This window comes from Argiope bruennichi, chromosome 6, assembly GCF_947563725.1.
Source record: "Argiope bruennichi chromosome 6, qqArgBrue1.1, whole genome shotgun sequence".
NCBI classification, from domain to species: domain Eukaryota; kingdom Metazoa; phylum Arthropoda; class Arachnida; order Araneae; family Araneidae; genus Argiope; species Argiope bruennichi.
In genome coordinates this window covers 80075875-80097825 of record NC_079156.1, presented here as the reverse complement: position 1 = coordinate 80097825, position 21951 = coordinate 80075875, and the positions used below count along the sequence as shown (strand labels likewise).

At 26.2% G+C, this 21951-nt stretch overlaps 1 protein-coding gene across 2 annotated transcripts; it reads right to left on the bottom strand.

Moving 5' to 3' along the window:
• Positions 1 to 2078: 2078 nt before the first annotated feature.
• On the bottom strand, positions 2079 to 21474 carry LOC129971339 (elongin-B-like). Of its 2 annotated transcripts, XR_008784789.1 has the most exons (5): positions 21335 to 21474; positions 16395 to 16538; positions 14518 to 14617; positions 9567 to 9726; positions 2079 to 2940 (listed from the first exon to the last, which is right to left on the bottom strand). XR_008784789.1 is itself a non-coding variant. In XM_056085009.1 (4 exons), the coding sequence occupies exons 1-4, from the start codon at positions 21335 to 21337 to the stop codon at positions 9617 to 9619; spliced, it is 357 nt and encodes a 118-aa protein (XP_055940984.1). In that variant the 5' UTR covers positions 21338 to 21474; the 3' UTR covers positions 6896 to 9616. The 2 variants fall into 2 exon arrangements, 1 of the variants encoding a protein (XP_055940984.1); XM_056085009.1 differs by lacking the exon at positions 2079 to 2940 and having other exon boundaries at positions 6896 to 9726.
• Between the last annotated feature and the right edge of the window lie 477 nt (positions 21475 to 21951).

Genomic DNA, 21951 nt, shown 5'->3' with positions numbered 1-21951 from the left:
TTGTGACAAATGAAAGATTAAATTCTACTGTTCAATGTTACAATTGCACATAAGAATTACTCTTTTTTTAAGGTTTCAATTTTCAAAACAAATTCTAATTTATTAAATCAATCTTCAAAATTTTATGAAAATTAGCATTTATATACATTCAAATGAGTTTCAATTTATACAACAATATTAATACACCAAATAAAGACAATGTTAAATAATGTGATTTTCTTGAATTAACTTTTACTAGCAGAAGAGATGGGTGGGAAAAACTCAGTAATTTCTTTTATTTTGAAATATAATATACAAATATTCATTTACTACACTGAATGCTTTATGGAAAAGCACCACTTCTGAAATTCATAAATTCACAAGCAAACTTTCATAAGTGAAAAGCTTACTGTACATTTGCCAAAATATTAAGCTTTGTTTAGTATTTCACATAATAACAAAATCTTTTTGCAAAACTACATTCATCTATCTTCTGATGACAGCTTAATTTTAATTTGTATGAGAAGGAATCTAAAACTTTTATATGAAGATTTCAAGATTTTCATCCTATAAATGTGACAAATGTTAGTCATGATGCACAATTAAAAGTTCTTTCAAAATTCAAAAATATCAGCAACGTATGCACCTTCATATATATTAATCTAATTAGTGATAATCAGTAGCTATTCAAATAATACAGATATGTAAATAATAAGTGCAGTGTTTATACTATTCTGCGTAATAAGATATACTACTTATGCAATAGAAACAACTGCTCATGTTTTTTTTTTCAGAACTAATGCATACCTTTTAAGAGAAAATATTTATAGCAATTGTTAAATACTCTTTTTTTCATTGAAAAGCTGTAAGCGAACTTTACATTTGGTAAAACACAGTCCCAGTTTTTAAACTCTGCTTAAATATTTTATATTTATTTTATTCAGATAAAATGTCATCAATTTAAAAGCTCACCTCTTACACATTATATAAAATTTTAATAATGAATATTAAAATATTATGAAAAAATTAACACAAAAGTCTGATCTATTCGTTAAGCATTTTCATTTTAGATTAATTTATCAATTACAATATTAAAAAATTAAAATGCAATTTTTTAAAGTTATGATAGGCCAAAATTAAGATGCCCAGTAAGCAAATATGAATAAGATGCCCAGTAAGTAAATATGAAATTCAGAAAGTTGGCAAATCCTTGATTTTGAATAATATTTAACAAAGAATACAATGAATCATTTACTAAACAGCACAGCATTTTGCACAACATACACAACACCAATTCACAAGTTTAAATATATTCTATCTAACACACTAATAACATGTTGAAAAAATGAAATTTCAATGAAAAATATCCAAACAAATTTTAAAATTGGGGAAGGAGGGAAAACAACTGCAATCTTTTGTAACTTAACAACATTTTTATGTAAACCTAAATTTTTAAAGAAAGTGAATAATGAATAATATATGCAAGACCAATTTCAGTTTTGGTGACTAGCTGCTTCCAATCCAAAGAAGATTTTAATCTTACTTTACAGGGTTTTAGTATTTTTAATTAAGGAGCATTTTAAAATTTCAATTCTAAAAAAGAGAAAAAAACATAGAATTTTTTTCAAAATATATAAAAAAAGAAGTTTATCCACAGAAAAATTTATGCCTTATTTATCAATGTATCGAATTTTCAAAATCTAAACATCACAAAAGTCTTAACATAAAATGCATTGTTAAAACATAACTATTATATTTTCTTATAAAACATTTTAATTAAAAAACACATAAAACATACTGATCTAATGAGGAAAACGATGAGGAACAAAACATCACAAAATCAAAGGTAACTTAATGAAAGGATAATTATAATTAAAAACAAGCATGTGCATAACTAAGTTTTACCTCAGAACAAAAACATTCTATATAAAAGTTATACCTGAAAAAAAAATATTAAATTTTCCTTATTGGAAAAATTTCAATAAAAAATTACAAAAATATAAATGAGATTTCAACTTGTTAGTAAAATATCAAATAAATACTTATTGTTAAAAGAGGATATTTTTGTTTCTAAAGAAAAAACAACTATAGAACTCTTACAATACTTTAAATTATGTATGTATTATGTTAATATTTAAAGCATTTCAACAATGGGAAAGGAAATCCATAAATTTAAAATGAATATTTTAAGGACATTAAAATTCTGAATACAAGACAATTCCATAAATATTAAATTAACATCATCCTTTTCAATGCATACAACTAAATGCAAATAATTAACCATTTATTTGTTCCCTGTTTGCAATTATCCAAAATGGAGATATGGCAAACAGGTAAGAAATATAAAAAAGAAAAATAATTATGAAAACAAATGTCAATACTCAACCACGTTTGAAATTACATCTTTAAACTAAAATGACTTGTGTAAAAGTTAATGCTCGTGCAAATCTTAGATTTTCTGTGACAAACTTTTCTCATGGACAGAAACCAAAAATTTTAATTTAGTGCTATGATTTGAAGTAACTTGCATATTTCAGCTATTTTATGATTAGAAAATAATAAATTTATTAAGAGTGGTTAAGAAAATCATGTTTTCTTAAAGAGGTAAAAATAATACAAGAGGTTTTTTATAGAAAGAAAAAAATAAATTAACAATGTATTTTTAGAGAGAACACTAGATTCTACTAATAAGAAACAATGTTGCCATTTGAAGTTATGGCTAGATATGCAAGAAAACAGATTTAAGGACCATTTGCAGTCTGTAATAATCACATGCGAAATACTTCATTGAATCATTTTTAAAGCAAATCACAGAAATAATATAGGATAGAACTATGGGTTTGCAACTATCCAGTTGAAAAAAGAAAAGAGAAAGGAAAATTGCATCTTGACAACTCGCTGACATCTGGGTAGCTTTAAAGAAGAGCTTGAAGTGTCCAAAACACATGTCACTGAGAAAATCTAAAATTAAATAAACAAGCTGTTATTGGAAAAAGAAGTACATGCATTTTATAATAAAATCATGAAGTCAGAAGAAAGAATGCACACATAGGTAGTTAAATTAACTGTTAACAGAAAGGGATAAATTTTGTTGTGCCCTTCATGTACAATGATGTGTCTGGCTTGTGCATCAAATTGTCGGAATTTGAGTATTTATAGTAAAGTGATACTTATAGAAAAGCATTTTAAGTCAAGTAATAACTATTTTAAAAGAAAAAAGTTACATAAGCATGTTTAAATATCTTAGCAAATAGGTATCTTCAGCATTCATAAATGAATTAAAATGATTATCATTAAAAGCAGGATGCATCTCCAAAGATTAAATTCATATGTCCAGTCTAGATTATGTTCTAACTGATTGGAGATTTTGTACAATAACAATTAAGCTTGATTTAATAAGGACAATCTCTAGTTGAAAATAAAATAACCGTAATAGATATAGTGTATGTCGAAGATCATTACTTTTTGTCAACACTGTTTTATTATGTTAAAATTACATAACTGCTACTTTTTATCCTTGTATATACCAGTAAATAAATATAAGAAAGTTCAAGTAAAATATATACATAAAAAAATGTTTTATTAAAATTTATTTTCAAGCAATTATTGTTTTTAAAACCATGTTCATCAGAAATTTACAATTAAAAATTTTAGTGCAATAAAATATTTAGAATTTTTAATATACTTATCCATTAATGTAAATATATTAACATAACAATCATCATATCATAAAAAATTCAATACAAATTGTTGGCGATACTTCAGAGGTCACTACAATAATGAATGATAGTGAATCAATTTATTCACAAAATTTGAGGGTCATAGATACTGCTAAGGTAATAATAAGAATATTTAAATACTTCAGATTCTTGTTGTTCATTCCCAAATATTCAAACCTTGGAGGTATGAAGGCTCATATTTCAAACAAAGAAGCACACAAGATTTATTTATTATTTTTTAATATTTTCAAAGGTGACATATTTCAAGAGAGCAATAAATTGATTTCTTAACTGAAACAAATAATAGTCTTTTTAAAATGCCTACTTCACAGAACAGCATATTTATTATTATAAATATATATTAGTTTCTCAAGCAATTTTTTTAAATTTTGGAAAATGGAGAGAAAAACAGGCTAACAAACTTTAGGAAAATCAATCACTAGTTAAACATCAACTAAAAGAAATTTGTTTTGCATGAATAATTTAGAAGTTCTAGGTTTTTAAATAATTACATAAATATTATATTTAAATTAATTAAAAAACATTTATTAAGGTATTCAAATTTTCTAACTTGCAAGAACAAGCAAAATAAAATTAAATTCCATATTTTCTAAGTTGATTATATTCAGATTTAAGATAAACCATAGATTATAAAGATAAAAATAATAAATATATGTGTGCATATACTTGTAAGCAAATGAAAAAGGCATTATCAACCAAACTTTTCTTCTTCTTTCATAATAATTAAGCAAAATGTTTAACTTTCTAGCAATATTTAAACCATGTTCAGGGACTTAACCAACATTCTCATACAAATGATATAAAAAAACAGAAGTATGATGTAAAAAAGCATTAAAAGCTTATATTCTTTCAAAAGCGGGTTTTAAAAATATCTAACTGCCCAAGCATTTATTGTAGGTGCATGATTTTAACATATTACTACTTGATGCTAGACAATTAAAAGATAGAGAAATTGGACTTCAAAAAGCAAGGAAAGAACAGAACTACGCTCATCTCAGGAGTTAAAGTGATGTTTAAATTCAAATGCTTAATTTTATGAAAGTATATAACACATTACAGGCACAGAAATTACTGATTGTCAAATAGCAATAATCAAATGTAAACAAGCCATTGAAGGAATTTCAGATTGCTTTATCAAACATTTTTACAGCTGATTATAATGAGTAAATCGCTTAATTAATAGATATAAAATGCTATGTCAGAGGAAAGAAGATACAAGAGAAATCAGGAAATAAGCTAAGAAAATTTAATCCGAGCACAAAAGTATGCTTAGCTGCAAGATGAGTAACTGCAGACTTTTTCTATGGAAATTGACCTTCATATCTTCCAAAGCAATTTTCTTATAAAAATGGCCTTTCTATCACTTTAAAATTAAAAAAAAAAAATAATAATGTAATCAATTTCATTTCCATATTATGTTTTCTTAATAATTTTCATAATATTATTTAACATAATTTGATACACAATGTTTTTAAATGTTATACTCAAATTCAAACTTGTCCATCAAAGCATTCAATAGTGTGTTATTAACATTCATTAATATTACATTAGAATTTTCATTTCTCTTTTATTTTGTAATATATACACCTTTTTTTTATATTTGTTGTAAACTGGTTCAATTAAATGTATATTTTGATGCGAATAACAATTTTTTAAAAAAGAAATGATAATATTAATAATCTACAGCTTTAAAAGTCAATAATCTAGGCGAATAAACTAATTGCATTTATTACACACATACATATTATACATAAAAAAATTCAAAGATTCAAATAGAAACAAGAATTATTCAAAAGTTGAAAGAAAATGGGGCAATTTCGAAATAAGCATATCCAAGAAAGCCAACCAAAATCCAATATTGAAGTAGAAAATATTTGTGTAAATAAGCATAATACATCAACAAAAATTACATATAACACTTGATTACATTATATTCATAAAAGCATGTAAAATTTCCTCATATCACAGTGGTTCTCATGAGAAATTTACTAACAACTAATGAAAGAAAAAAAATGTTACTGGTTGCAAGTAATATGAAAAGTAAAAATATCAATCTGAATAAATTTTTTGAACTGCATTCAAATTCTTTTTTTTTTTTCCCCACTTTTAGTGATTTTGCTTTCTATTATAGTGAAAAAATAAACTAAATTCTGTTTCATGCCTACTCAGAAAGAACTAACCAATTTCAGAATGTGGATAGTTCAAGGGATTATAATTTATGGAAGCATTATACATAAAATATTACATTAAAAACATAACATTCACAATACAAAGATTCAGCACATAAGAAAATGTAATACTACATATATAAATTACCATTTTATTAGCATAAAAAATCCATAACACAGTAAATATTAAAAATTGACATTTTTTTTCTTTGTGGTATAAGTACCTTTTAAATGATAATGTGAAATTCAAAATAATACAATGCTTATTTATTTCAACTTTTTAAACGTTTTTTTTTTTTTTTTTTTTTTTTTCCCCTGCTTAAAATCAAAGATTTTTTTAAATATATTATCTATGGCATTTTTTTTTAATTTTCATTATGCATTTCATACAATAAAATTCATTCTAGTGAAATTTTGGCTTTTTCTCAAAACTAAAATTTTATTTTTAACAATTGTTTAGTATTACAAACTATCAAAAAAACGAGCAAACAATACACAATTTCAAGTTTTTAAATTCTCTTGAAAATCAATCAAACAACACATTTTTCTTTAAGTAAACACAAAGGATAAAATGGCTAAAAACTTTTACAAAACTTTCTTGTGGGAAAAAATTTAGAAAATCTAGATTCAATTTATTCATTCCTTAACATTGACATTTTATATTACAAATTAGAATGTTTAAGAGAAAATTACAGAAATAACTCATGCCACCTCTCATTACTTCAAAATTATTTTGATAGCAGCAGATTATTCAATTAAACTGAAATATCATGTATTAAACAACATTTTCAATGACAATTTTCAGTTTGTATATTGTCATGATAGAATTACACCATTGCTTTAGCATTTAAGAGTAAAAGCACTACTGTCAACAAACAATATTTGAAAGTAAACTTTTTATTTTATGTAGGAGAGGATATGAAAGCATTTAAAATACCTAGTAATTCTCCAATTCATAATCTAACCTTCTAATCTAATCCAAATTGTTTCAACTTATATATATATATATTTTATGGTGACATCCCAACGGAAAAAATATGATTAGCAAAACAGATATAAATATTATTCAGCAATCTACCCATGTCTGCTAGTTATAAAGTATAAACATTTCCTAAGGTCCACTCTTGTTTCCCTTGTTTTAAAGAAAAATATCAAAATTCAGAAAAATATCAAAAGAATGAATAGCTCTAAGAAATTCAGCCTTCAATAAACAATTTCACTTGTCAACATATGCAAATGTTTAATGGATTTTAATAGCTAAAAAGGTTTTATTTTTTTCACATTTAAGTATTCAAAATTCCTAAAAGAAAAGTGAAATCCTTATTGACAACTCAAAAATTTCATAAGTTCTGAAGATGTAGGGCTTTTACCTAAAATTATTTCTTCAGATCTTAAATTAATTTACCAATAATTTTTAATTACATTTCTGTAGCATAAGTTTTCAAAAAGATTAAGAAAAGGAGAAATTTTGTCAATAATTTTCACCCTCAAATAAATCTATTACCTGATGTCATTTATGCAATCTTATATCCTTAAGAATACTGTCAGAGAAGGTGATCATAAAGAAAATTGATTAAAGTGGTACTCAATCTCCCAAAATTTAATTTACTGTGATAAATCAAAATACTTTAAATATTTTCCAAATAACCTAGAGTGATATTTATAGGTTTTTTTGTTTGATTGATTGTATTTTAAGTTAATAGCAGCAGTTAGGAATTTGATCATGCTATAGCACTCAAATTTACTTATCCAATGCCTCTTAATTTACACTAATATTTTCTCATTTATTTTAAGCACAAATGCATATATTTGTGGGTTTGAAATTTATTGCAATTCATGATACAGATTTTCAATTATTCTTTCCCTTTCTCTCCCTTTCCTCCAATGAAAAAACTTTTTAAAGGCAATTCAATAATAAGAGATGAACTCAAAAGGTTTAAATAATAAAACAAATGTTGTATACAATCTGCATATTTCAAATAAATATGCATTCTCTTGCTAACAAGTATTTCATATTTTTACAAACATCATTCTTTAGAAATAAATCTCCCTTCTCAAACAAAGAATTAATGTGCAGTAACGAAACATCTAAGATTTTATTCCATTCACATAATATCTAAGCAAAAAAATTTAGTATTTTTAAATTCAGTAAAAAAGATTAACAGTATTCATTGCAAAATTTTATATGCCCAAAAATCATGTGTAATAGTGCTAGTATTCTTGAACTGCAAGAAAAAGTTATAAGCAAAGAACCAAATATATCAACTACAAATGTATCATCCTTTATGCACTTATTTATTTATTTATTTAATTATTTACTAAACAGTTCTGTTTCAGCTGCATCCTTGAAACGAAAATAAGATTCAAAATAACATATTTCAGAAATAAAATGTGTTGAGAAATTTTTTTTTCTTGACTTTTTTTTTTTAAATCCACAAAATTTTCAGGTTCATTTGCAACTCCTAACATATATTTAAATAGAAACGCAGGACATTCTATTCATTATATGAATTTGGCGAGTTTCTCTCTCAATGCCTTTTTTAAATGGAAGACATATGTGAGAATCTCAATAAAAATTCAGTGATCCCATTTTGAGCTCATGAACTAATGTTTAAGAAACACTGTCATACTTAATGAAACATATTTTAAAACAAATTTTTAACCATTGTTTAATACAGTTGAATGTTTCTTTTTTTAAAAAACTTCTCTGTCTTTTGTATTACTTTACTCTTAAAAGGTTATTTACAACCCTAGGGGTTTTTTTTATGTCTTAAAAATAATCAAAAAGTTCCTGTTTTGAAATGATTTGTTAATTCAGAATGGAAAGTTCTTCTGTTTTCAGTAATCAAATTAATATTAATTCACTTGAAGACTGTACTATTATACAAATCCATTTAATAAAAAAAAAAATCTAATAATATCTTATTGTGAAGTTTTACCATACAATTTTTATATTCAGAGTGCTTAATGTATAGAGAATGAAACTTATTAAAAATAACTGAAATTTAAAATTTTAAACTACTTATCAAAATTGTTTATTAATGATAATATATTACAATTAAAACATTAAAAATAAATCATTAGGAGTTTTTTCAGTTTTAAAATGGTTGTCTTCTACAATTTTTTTAGATCCAGCTATTTAATATTTGGAAAAATTTGTTTCAAAGTAACCAAGTTCCACTGTATGTGCTAACTTAATAAAGATTTTTTAACAAATTTTGTAAACTTATATAAAACAATTTAAGGTAATGGAACTTTATATAATAAGACAAAACAAATTTCAGTTACAAATGACATTAGTTACTAAAAATTGTGTAATAAAGGTAATAAAAGTGCTTACACATAAAGTCCCTATAACTGCTACTAAGTGTTAAACAGATACTTTTCAAAAGTCTATGAAAAGCAACTTTTTGTTTTGTTTTGCCAAAGACCACAGTAAATACACACTACACTATATTTGAAAGGGAAAAAAATTCTTTAATTTGAAAACAACCCATAAAAGGGATTATTTTAAGTCTATTAACTCAAAACATGAAACTGCACATAACATTTATTCACATACACATTAAATTACAAAAAAAAAAGTTACTAGTTGCAAAATTATGAACAGTGATAATATGTGCAAGGATGGCTGCAAGATATGAATACATTTACATTTCAAATGAATAAGACAACATACTTGTAAAAAAAACTTAAAACAGCCATAAACTTCAAAAAAATGACAAATTCTTAAGCCATTGTCTGTTCATGGCTCTGTGTTTCTGGGGGTTTCATGACATCGGGCAGTTCTGGTGGGCTAGAAAGCGGTGTTATTTCTAAGCTTTCAAATCCCAAGGTTTCTGAAATAAAAATGGATTTAAATATAGAAACATAAAATAAAAAACATAAGTACATGCTTGATATTTATAATGAAATATAAAAAAGATTGCTATAACATTTTGCATAAATGACTTATGACATTCAATTAAAAAGATTTCATTTTTTTTTTAAATCTGAATACACAAATTGCAAAATATAACATAAGTTAAATGTTCTTGCAATGCAACAATGAATTATTAAAAAGATTAACACTATAAAAAATTGATAAATTTATTTAAAAGTAAATTAATCGAAAAAATTTTTAATGCACTTAACCCTTTCCCAGCACAAGTCATTAAAATTTTTGAAATGTAATGAAAAAACACAATGCATATGAGCATTAGTTTGTACACACATGGATTTTGCAGTCAAAAAATTTTTAAGTTGTCTGGTTTTGCAAAAGGTGGTGTCTTGAAACGAGGACACCGTCTGCCTATAGCAATTTCTGTGTAAGAAAATTCTTTCAAAATAATGGTGTAAATTCCTTAGGACAACATAATTATGAATATTTTAGGTTTATAGACACTTTTATATTCTAAGTAATTTGAAACATTTTAAGTATTAAATATAAAAATATACTATATTTACCACAAAAATTCTTAAGTAAATCTTAAAAATTTAAAAATAAGAAATATTACAATATAAATTATAATTTAATTCAAATAAGAATAAAAATTCTCCCAATTAAAATGCTAAAAATACTTACAATTAAATTTTATTATCAAATAAAAACAAAATTAAAAGTAACATTTGGCATGAAAGCATATGGCAGTGTCTTTTCATCTAATACATGCATAATAAGAATTTATTTTTGGCTCATTGAATTGTTCCTGTTTTGAGATTTTTTTTTTTTTTTTTTTGGCACTGCACAGTGAATATTTTTTAAGGAGGACACTTGATGGGCATATGTTAGTCCCCCCCCCCTTTTCTTGTCACTTTACAATTTTTTACATGCTGAATACGATAATAATCCTACATGGCTACATGGCCCTAATTATGGCTACATTAAACTACAGTAGACTCCCGATTATCCGCGCCTGCTGCATTAAGTGTTTTTTTGTTGTTTTTGGTTTGCTTCCAAGCAAAGAGAAAATGCTTCCAAAGCAAGAAGCAAACACTAATGACTGATTTCTTCAAAAAGGTGTAGTTTTACAGTTATGCTTTTGTAATTACATAATACATTATAGTATTAAAACAGTACATATGTATTAATTTTTCTGTGTATCCTTAACGCCTCTCGTAAGTACAAAGCACATTTCTGTTTTCATTAACAAAATGCATTTTAGATTAGTTTTGAGTGATATACTAAAATATTAAGCGTTAGTTAAACATTTCCTGCTGTTTATTTTACGTTTTATTGTACATAAAACGATTTTTCAAAGTTGGAATGACTGTTTTCTCTTTTGCTATACCCGTTTTTAGCTTTTTTCGGATTATCCGCGACGGTCGCGCCATAATCGGGAGTGTACTGTAAATATTTACAGAAAAAGATAGCAAAAAATAAGACAGAACATGATGGAATATAAGCAACGGTCTTAAAAAAAGGCAAATTTTAAATGCAAAATGTTTTCTGCCTTCAAACATGGATTTCTTCCCGAATTCAAAGAACAATAAACTAAAACTCCCCCTGAACATAAAATCAACATCACATCTTTCTCTGCAAAATATCACATTAAAACCTTTCACATGGAGAGAGGCAGCAGTATAGAAGAGAGGCGAACAAAGTCCTATGGGGTCCTACATGGGCAGTGTCCTCAAATGAGGACACCTGTAAATCTGCCAATATGATTCGTTCTTAAATTAATTTGAATATTAAACAAAATTACAATTTAAAACATCATGGATATGGTAAGAAAATTGATGATTGATAAAATTTTATTTCTTAAGAGGTCAAAAAAATTCCGAAATATGAGACAATTTTAACAAAATGCCATAAAAGAAACGAAAATTCTCATCCTGCTATCTATTTTCTAAAAGGAGACTAAATGCAATTTTTCCAGCAATTTTGAGAATCTTAAAGCTAACAGTTTTTTTTTTATATATAGAAAATTTTAAAACTGGTGTCTTCTTTTGCAACCACCACCCCTGAAAAGGTTAAAAGAAAAATAGCAATTTAATAAAATTAAACCAATGCTAAAATGAAATACTTAAAAAAGGGAAAAAGTACAAAACAGACCATTTAAAGTACCTAATGTAGTCCAACAAGTATTTTACATTCAAATTCATTTCGATCTATATATTATATGAGTAAACAATCATGCTAGCAAAGAAAATTTAAGAGCTAAAAAGCAAGATTTATGTATTCACCTTAAAAGATTTAAATCGCAACATTATGATTTTAAAAAATTTATCCTGTATCCAAAATTTATTTTTTTAGAATGCTAGCTAGAGGAAAACATAAAACCCTCCTCCTACAATAAAGATTTTAACAAGAAAAAAAAATTTATTTGAAAATCAAGACTGCAAATTTCTCAACTATTTCAAAAGTTACACTTTCAGTTTTCACCAATTAAACTAATATATGCTGATCTCAGGAGATGGAGGGAGGGGACAAAACATCCAATTAAAATAGAAAAAATTCCAGAGAACTAAATCGTGCAGGCAATGAATATTGAAGCTCGAAATCACATAGGCAGTGAATAAAGTATAAATGGCAATTTTCGGCAGTGAATAAAGTATAAATGGCAATTTTCATCATCTTTTAATCAGATATGCTTTTTTACATGCTTTTACCAGTAGTGCTTTATTATTACATATGCTTCTTTGACAGCAGATGCGTTTTTGAAAATTTGACATAGAACTATGACATCATAACTGTAATTTTCATGGAATATAATTTTTCGGAGGAAATTAAATAATTTAATTTTTATAATATGTTCAAAAAAACTTCACTCGCGTTTAATAACAGTTTTGATAAAAGCATTTTCTCCCGCCCCCATGGGAAAATATCACTTCATTCATTCTTAAGTGGGAAACATTGAAGGATCTGACTCCGGCTCCAAAATTAATCCATTACAAAATTGGTTTATGATCTCAGAAATTAAAAAATAGCAATTTTTTTACAAAAATATTGCTCTCATAAAGATTCTACAGAAGTTAATGTTTAAAAATTTATTGGTAAATAATTTATCATTTGGAAATCGCATTGCAATGGAAATGCTCGTTATTCAGCTTCCAAACGTGGCATTCCTTTTTGTGAGAACATATTGTTTTGGTTAGGGGGTTTTAAAGCTTGAAATCACGTAGGCAATGAATAAAGCATAAATGGCAAAAACGTTTTGGAGCTCTCATAAACTAGTTAATTACTTAAATTATTAAGGCAAATAATGACATAAAAAATAATAATGTTCTCGCATGATAACTTGAAATTTGCAATAGATTTTTTAAAAAAAATTAATCCCATGCTTTCACAGGGAAGATTTGAAAAGAAGAAGTCTCATTTTTTTTTTATTACAGCACATTAGAAAAGGTTTTGCAACAAACTAGAGGATCATATGAAAATCAAGTTCTCATCTCATAAGAGTAAGGAATTTTAAGAGGGGGGGGGGGGACAAAGCAACTAAAAATATTCAGTGGCAAATTAAGCAATTACCTAGAGTAGAACTCATTACTTTAAACTTTTTTACATTCTTATTTTTTATAAAAGATTACAAATTTGAATTGTGTTATTCAACTAAAGATAAGAAATTCAATGAAGAATCAATCTTTAGGTTTAAATTTTTAAACAAATACATTATCCCGAATTGATATTTTCCAGCTGATTTGTAACATCTATTCATGAAATAAATTTTAAAAAAATTTTTCCTTGTGTTTTTATATTTTACATAAATAACATGTTTGTTTGTTTTTTTAAATATTATTGATCTCAATAAAATGCACTATATATTTTAATGCTAAATATCAAGTATTTTTAATTTTTTAATCATGACTGAAAATAAATTGTTACATATTTAAAAAATTGTTTCATTTCCATGCAAATAATAATTTTGATGAATTATGTGCACTGGTATGAAACATAATGTATGTTAGGCTTAGTGGAAGAAGCCTATACTTGTTCAACCTGTACAGACAGACATCATTTGGTCCCATCCTGTGTGTGTACTTTTTTCCAAGCACACATTCAATTTAAAGGGTCAAATGCGAAAAATATACAGGCCAATCTCGTAAACATACATCTGCTATAATTAATATTCCTAATTTATTAATACAGTAAAAAAAAAAAAAAGTAACCTTTTGAATAAGCACACATGTTAAAGATGCCCAAGAAAACCCAGAATTAAGCTGCAAATAGAGTAGATTTTTGATAATTATGGAACTCAACAGCTATTTATCAGTTACTCAATCGCTATGAGGCACTGTGTTCTTTATATTGAAAAGTATAAAGAATTTAACAAAACACTCAGGTTGCATACTTCAGGACATAAAAGTCTTTCTAAATTGCAGGCTTCTTTAAAACCAGAATATAAAACTTGATCAAATAGTATGAAAAGGCTTTCAATCCTAACAGCAAATAATTATAACTTCCTATAAATGTTTCCAACTTTGGATTATTTTCTTTTAATGTCCAAATGAAAATTTACTTTCAGAATAAGCATTAAGAACAAGTATTACTTTATATCCTCCTAAATTATTCAACAGATTTATTCCCAATGTTAAATTGAAAAGTAGTTGTCATACATACACACCTGAAATAATACTAAAAAAAAATTTTTAACTCAAAAATTTAGCTGAACAAGCCATCTACATTTAAATTTTACTAAACAGATAATTACCACTGTCCCGGTAAGCGAGGCCAACTTGAGCAGGAGCTTGGGCTTTGGCTGTTGAACAATTCAAGCCGTAATCTCCCAAAATCTTACTGTTCTCCATAACCTAATCAAATAAAGAAAATTCATTTAACCTTAAGAATAAAAATAAGTATATAGATATATAGAAACATCTGGATATTTTTATAAAAGCAATTGGAATACTTAAAATACTATTGTCTAAAATACTAATTTGCCTTTGATTTTATTTGCCAGGTTTCATGCTTCATTCAATCTAACATTAAACTATGCAAAGCAACAAATTATGAGCTGTATGTCAGAATAAAATATATGAAAGTTTGATAGACAAAAAGATATAGAATACTTATACAGTCCAGTCAGACATGCATTTGATAGTAGTGTAAAATAACCAATTGCAGAAGGCACACAGCAGTAATAGCAATGGAAAGTTAAAAATTTTAATGGAGAAGAAAAAATTATAATCATAGGCAGAATAATTAAATTAATCATTAGCCTGAGAGGACAAGGTTGCAAATATTTCCAAAATGGCTATCTTGTAAGCTAACACTATCCAAAATCAACAACATGCAAGAGTGGCATTCTCAAGTCAATAAGTGAAACAGCTAAATAATACATCAATAAACAGCTAAATAATAGTAGAAATATGCATCAATCAAATAGCTACACATCTGAACCAATGGGCATCTACCAGTAGTACATATGCAGTAACAAAGGTCAACAACAGCTAAGGAGAGACATCTGAATGAACAGACATGTCAATCAAGAAGCTACTAAAAGTGTATCTAACAACTCAGCAAATGTATGAGGCTTCACAGAAGATGGCTGGTCACTATATGTATGAAGCTGGAATTTACATACTAGTAACTGACTAATAGCTTATTCGAAAACTGGATTTTAATTAAGTCCATCAAGTAGCAAAAGATAGAGATGCATAATCCACGATTTTTTGAACAACAAATAATTTTGCTATTGTTATTTTTAAATATTTGCTCCAAATATCTGTTATTTCAATCATATTAATTAAAAATTATTACTTAATATTAAATTTAAAATTTATTCATTGTAATTAGTACTTAATTTACTAATTTAAGTAAGTCAAGTCACAAACAATAAAAAAGGATTTATATGGAATAGTGAATCATCAAATGCGAATATCGGAAAGTCAAGGTTACTCTCATGAAGTGGAGTGGCGACTTCGCACTTTCCAGTGAAGTCACTGCTCCGATAAATTTCAGTGACATGCAATTCAATGATACAATCACTTATCAATCCATTCACAGATTTCTCCTTTTCTGTTTTGTTCGAGAGCTTCTGTTGGACAAATCGTATTGATTGTTACTTTCCAATTAAGTCACCTCTCCAGTAAATTTTAGTGATATCGTATCGACTGCTACTTTCTATCGTGATCCAACACCTGTAATCGAAATATCACCAGTAAGATCATATCAGGGATTTGAATCACACTCTTTGAAAAGTATTGATCACTGGTATTTGTGACTTTATATTGGTTACTAATAACCGCTTGTAAAATATTCGTTATCCCTAGCAAAAGATGATTTTGTACATAGATATATATATATATAATGTGAAATGTCAAAAAAAAAAAAAAAAACTTGAAATTACTTATCATCATACTAATTGAAAAGGTGATATATTTAAATACTGTTAAAACAAATAGAAAGTATCTGCCATTTCACTAATTTATAGACCTTTAAAATTTTGTTACGGAATTTTCATCTCTTATTCCTTTAAATTTTTACATTTCATGCTTAACTTAACATTAATTATTTACTCAAATAATTAACTCACAATATATAACAATCATTCACTGCATGCCAAACATTTTTAAGAAAAAATGTTACCTCATCATCTTTGTAGAGTTCTTGGTTGTCAGGAGGAACTTTTGTAATGCCCTCAACCATTCTCTTTAATTCATACACTGTAGTGTTTTCTTTCGCATCTAAGAAAATAGTAGTTTTCTTGCGTCTAACCATAAGGAACACATCCTGAAATAAAGAAATATTTAATTATTACAAAGAAAATAATTACAACTTCATAGTACAGGCAAGTAATATTTTCATTAAAATATATCTTTTAAAAATTAAAATTTTAGCAGTGAAAAGATAACCATGGATATTTTGTTTTGATATGTAAATACAGAATATTCATTATCTTTTAATGACCTTTCTATACTAAAATATATTGTAAAACATTCAAAAATAACATTTTGCATGACAAATTTAATAGCAGTTTATTTTAATCACTTCTGCAAGGGGTAATTTCCAAATAGAGATTTGATTAAAGTAAATATAAACATAAAACAAAAATGAGAAATTAGAATGTAGACTACAATGTGTAATTCAACATTTTTAAAGAGGCTTATAATGTTAACTGAAAATAATAATAGGCAGGGGAAGAAAATATAATTTGAAAAGGTATAAGGATTTATTGAATTTATATGTAATAACACATTCATAACGATATACAATCCTCTCTTAATCTAATTTAAGTTCTCATTAATTTTTCAATTTGTATCTTATTCTAGCCTATATTAACTTCATTCTAAAATATTCTCTCATTTCCTTACCAACTCCCTCTTTTTTATTTAATTCTACACATGCTCTATAAACCTGCTGAGTTCAGCAGGTTCTTACACTCTAAGTAAAAGGATAAAAATCCTTAATGCTTACAACATAGATACCCAAAATTCCACTGTCTAAATCCAAACATGTCAAAGCAATCCTATCAAAATCTCATAACTAAACCACTGTTGGGAAAGATTTTGTTCTCTTCTGCTCTTGAGTCAAGATGCAGACTGATATATTTGTTACCACTTACTCTTTATAAGTAAATTTTGCCTCTAGTGACGAAATAAATCAAAGTTTTAAATTTTCAAAAGTCCCTTCTTCTCAGCCATGCAACTGTTAAAATATGTTTACATATATTTATAGGGGTTATCCAAAGAGAAGTGTGACCAAAATTAGAAAGTTGTGAATAATATAGATGTTAAATCTTAGCACTGAATTTATATCAATCTAGTTCTCTGTTTTATAATTACATTGAAACAGCCAGCCAGACGAAATTCTTTTGAATAGATTTTAATCAAAATTTGATAGAAATCTGCAAATTTGGTACAAAGATAACATACCAAATTTTATCTTGTCAAGGTCAAATCATTTTTCAGTTATCGTTGTCACAGACAGATGGACATTTTCCAAACATTTATTTTTCAAACTCGGGGAGATTAAAACCTGAAGATGCGTCAAAATACCAAGTCCAAATTTGACAATCACAATACTTTCTGTATACTTCATGTACAAGAAAGAAGAAAAAAATAAACAAATGTGTAATTCAACATTTTTAAAGAGGCTTATAATGTTAACTGGAAATAATAACAGGCAGGAAAAGAAAATATAATTTGAAAAAGTATAAGGATTTATTGCATTTATATGTAATAATGCATTCATAATGATATATACTACTAATCAAAATCATTAAAAGAATTTTTTTAAAGTTTTAATATTATGAAAAACCCTTTTGTGAATAAACCCTTTTTTACATATGTAAAAACACTAATTAAAACATATATTAATATTTACATTTGATGTTGCCCTTCTGTAATAGGCAATAAGAATGATTCCTGTGCCATTTACTGCAGCAATTTTAAGCTAAAAATTTATATGCAAATATACAACTTTTAATATTTTTTCCTAACCACTGCAAGTAAATTACAATAAGATTCCAAATATTAATACACAAGAGTAATTCTGAATAAAAGCAATACAACTTTAAAGCTAAATTTACTTTGCATTTCAAATTTTCATAAATTTTGCATGGATGTAGTATTTGTATAAACTTGGGAAAAATAAATTTTATTCAAATATGGCAATACAATTTTTTAATTACAGTTACAGAAATTTTCAAAAATTTATTCAAAAACAATGAGCAGAATTTTTTTAAATTGTTTTTAGAACTCTTATCTGAGCTACAAAGCCGACAGAACATTTCACAGTATATTTCATGATCTTTCTTATAGTATGCAAACATTATATACTTATGCAAAATCTGAATAAAAATTTAAATTTCTTTAAAAAAATACATATGTTAAAATTTATTCTTTGAATAATTATTAAAGTTGTAAATTATCTGGTAAAACATAAATCTGAGATGGATTATTTGTTTAAATAATTTAAAATAAAGCTTAATTCTGCAGCAATATCTATGTTTAGCTAAATAACAAAGGCTCATATTTACATTTCAAAAAAAAATATTGCTAACTTGCAAAAAGAATTTAGTAATCCAATATAATATTCAATACTTAAGATATGCAGTTTGTTATCTATTAATATTTATTAATTTCAACTTTAAGAACTTAGATGCTTGTTTTTTTTTACTTTCATAAAACCTTCATAAAAGAATCATACTGACATGAATACTGGATGAAAAGAGAAAAATTTAGGGCCATTTAACATTGTAAGTTATAGAGTAAATAATTCTTTAAGATGGCTAGGGAAAGTGCTCGGGTGACAATGTTATGCTGAATTAAACACTGTGCAGCTGTTGTGGTCTTGTACCAATTTGGTGTAAAATGAAATGATGACTATTAAATGAAAAGTTTTACTTAAGAATCATTACAATAAATTTTTTTCAGGTGTGTTTTCATTCATTTTAATAGAAGTGTACAAATTGACACTCTTCTATTATTCAACCAAATATACAGTATTAAAAAAATCAAACTTTAATTTTAAATTATTTTAACAAATAACTATCATTATTCCAAACATATTTTGCAGGTGATAAGCATTAATGACTATTATAAATGTTAAAGTATTAACTTTTAAAACATTTGATTTTTTTATTTTTTGTATACTCTACGTCTAAAAAAAACTATAAAATGCCTTTCTCAGCTCTAACTCAATTAAAAGGCCTTCCTGGAACTGTTTTTTTTTAAATCTTTTCTTTTTTAATTTTTAAAATTTAAAAAATTTAAATTTTTTTAACCTTACAATAGCCAATTTTGCGAAATTCTAAAGCCAATTTTGCGAAATTCTAAGATAGAGAGGTTTATAACATATGTTACGAAAGCATGTAATGAATACTGACACAGAACATATTAAATAATATCAGTTAAATATATTAACTTCTTATCTTTTAATGAATATTTTTTAAATTACATTTGAAATTCTGATAAAGTTGTCAAAAATATTCCATAACAAAAAAAAAAAATGTAAATGAAGCTTTTTCAGAATGTTACCCTAATTTATGATATTGATAAATGGAATAAATCTTAAGGAATCCAAAAAAATATTTAAATTTTAAACACAGAGCTCACAATCACACATATGTTCAAGCTAAGAGATGCACAAAGTTCAAACATGTAAAAGGATAGTAAATATAAAAGCTTTAATACTCATGAAAGATTGAAACATGACTTAACTTTAAAAATAAACATGTATGTTAATAAATACAAAACACATAAAAAGGCTAAAAAGTTGCCCTTCCTACAGCTAATTTATAGATTTAAGACTTCATATCAGAGACTATTTTAATACAAAAAATAACTTATAAGCATAAACTGCCTCATGATCACATGCTTGTTTGGATGTTTAAAATGGCCATTCAACATATGTAAGCATGTAATGCAGCTGTTTTCCATGTGCAAGTATATATGAGTATAACTGTTTGCTACACTGAATTACATATCCAATATGGATGTTAACCATGTGCAAATATTTCTATTATGGTCATTAACCACGTGGAAATATTTTTAATATGGTTATTAACCATGTGCAAATATTAATATGGATATTAAGCCTAATATGAATGCACCAACATTCTAACTATACATTAACCAAGTGCTAAATAGTTAACAAGTGGCAAGTTTTACTGTCTCTTCAATAGCCATTTTTATAAGCCTTTTAGATATTTTCCTAATAGGAATTTTAGAATAAAGGTTTTAGGAAGTTAAAAACTGCTTCACTATAAAATATGTAAGCTAAATTACTTCAGTAACTGTTTATTGTTAACTTAAAATGCTTCTAAAATACTATTAAAAACATTCAAGCTAACAGCCCCATTGCAGAAGAAAAAATTATAAAATTCAGAATAACTTTAAAATAACAATTCAATTGAAATAAAATAGGGAAATAAAAATAATAAGGTCAATACATAAAACATTTGAAGAGAATCTTAATATTTGAGAAAATAAGATCCAATATTAATAATTACAGAGAAAATACAGAAAAAATACAAAACATTTGGAAAAGAATTTATTAAAATAAATTAAGGGACTGCGTTTTTGATGCCTAATGCTGTAAATCCACGATTTCAAAATCAAGAATAATTTAACTAATAAGCATTAACAGAAGTGTAAACTAGAATTAATACGATTGAATTATTAGAATAAAAACTGATTTGGTAAAAAAAGCATATTTGATAAATTAAACGCAACTCAATAATCAAAGCAATTCCACCGACTTTCAAACCGGTGTTAGACATACGCTTATCCTAAATATCCAAGAACAAAGCATTTTAATTTCATTCAAAACTTAAAATAAAATGAAAGTATATCAATATTTAAAAACCGGGAGGTTGAAGTTAGAAAAAATAATTTTAAAAAAATACCTAATTTGCATTACAAACGACATTTCTAAAAATTTACATACCACAGAACAAGGATAATGGAATTTTGATTTTGTGCGTACATATTTTAGGTTTACCTCTTGCATCAAAACAGATAAACACAATCCATAAAAAGGTAAAGGAATTCATTATGTTCAAAAATGCAAATAAATACACTTACCATTTTGAGATACTTTTCTTCTAGTTAAAAACACTCGGTTATTCAAAATTCTTTATGCCTCAAAAAAGCGTTTTTGCACGAACCAGCGACCCGAGCAGCTTGTTGTTAGAACTATTGCCAACGCTAAATTGAAAAAGTTGAAGCGCGAATGAAAAATGAAATGTCATGACATTACTTATTTGATTTAAGTTCTGGTAGCCCCGTAGATCGTTGATAATTGTAATAAATAATACCAACATTTCTGAAATTATTAATGAATAATTTTAAGCGAACGAGATTATATAATAAATTCTAAGTTTCTCTTTTATTTCAAATGTATAACAACAATGGGTGTAGTAATGGACTAATCTCTTCGAAAGTATCCTAGAAATAAATAAATTGCTACAGTGACACAGGAATCAAATGGCATCAATTCAAAATCCTGCGAATCTCGTCAATTTTGCCATATATCGTCACTTTATAATGATTGTGAAAAAAAAAAAATGTCAGAACATGGCAAGCCTAATGATGTTTAATTCATGATTGTGATATCACACGTGTTTTTGTTTGATCTTTGAACGGTAAGAAAGCAGGGCCCAAGTGGAAACAATAATAGTTATTTGCCCGAATTTTCAGTA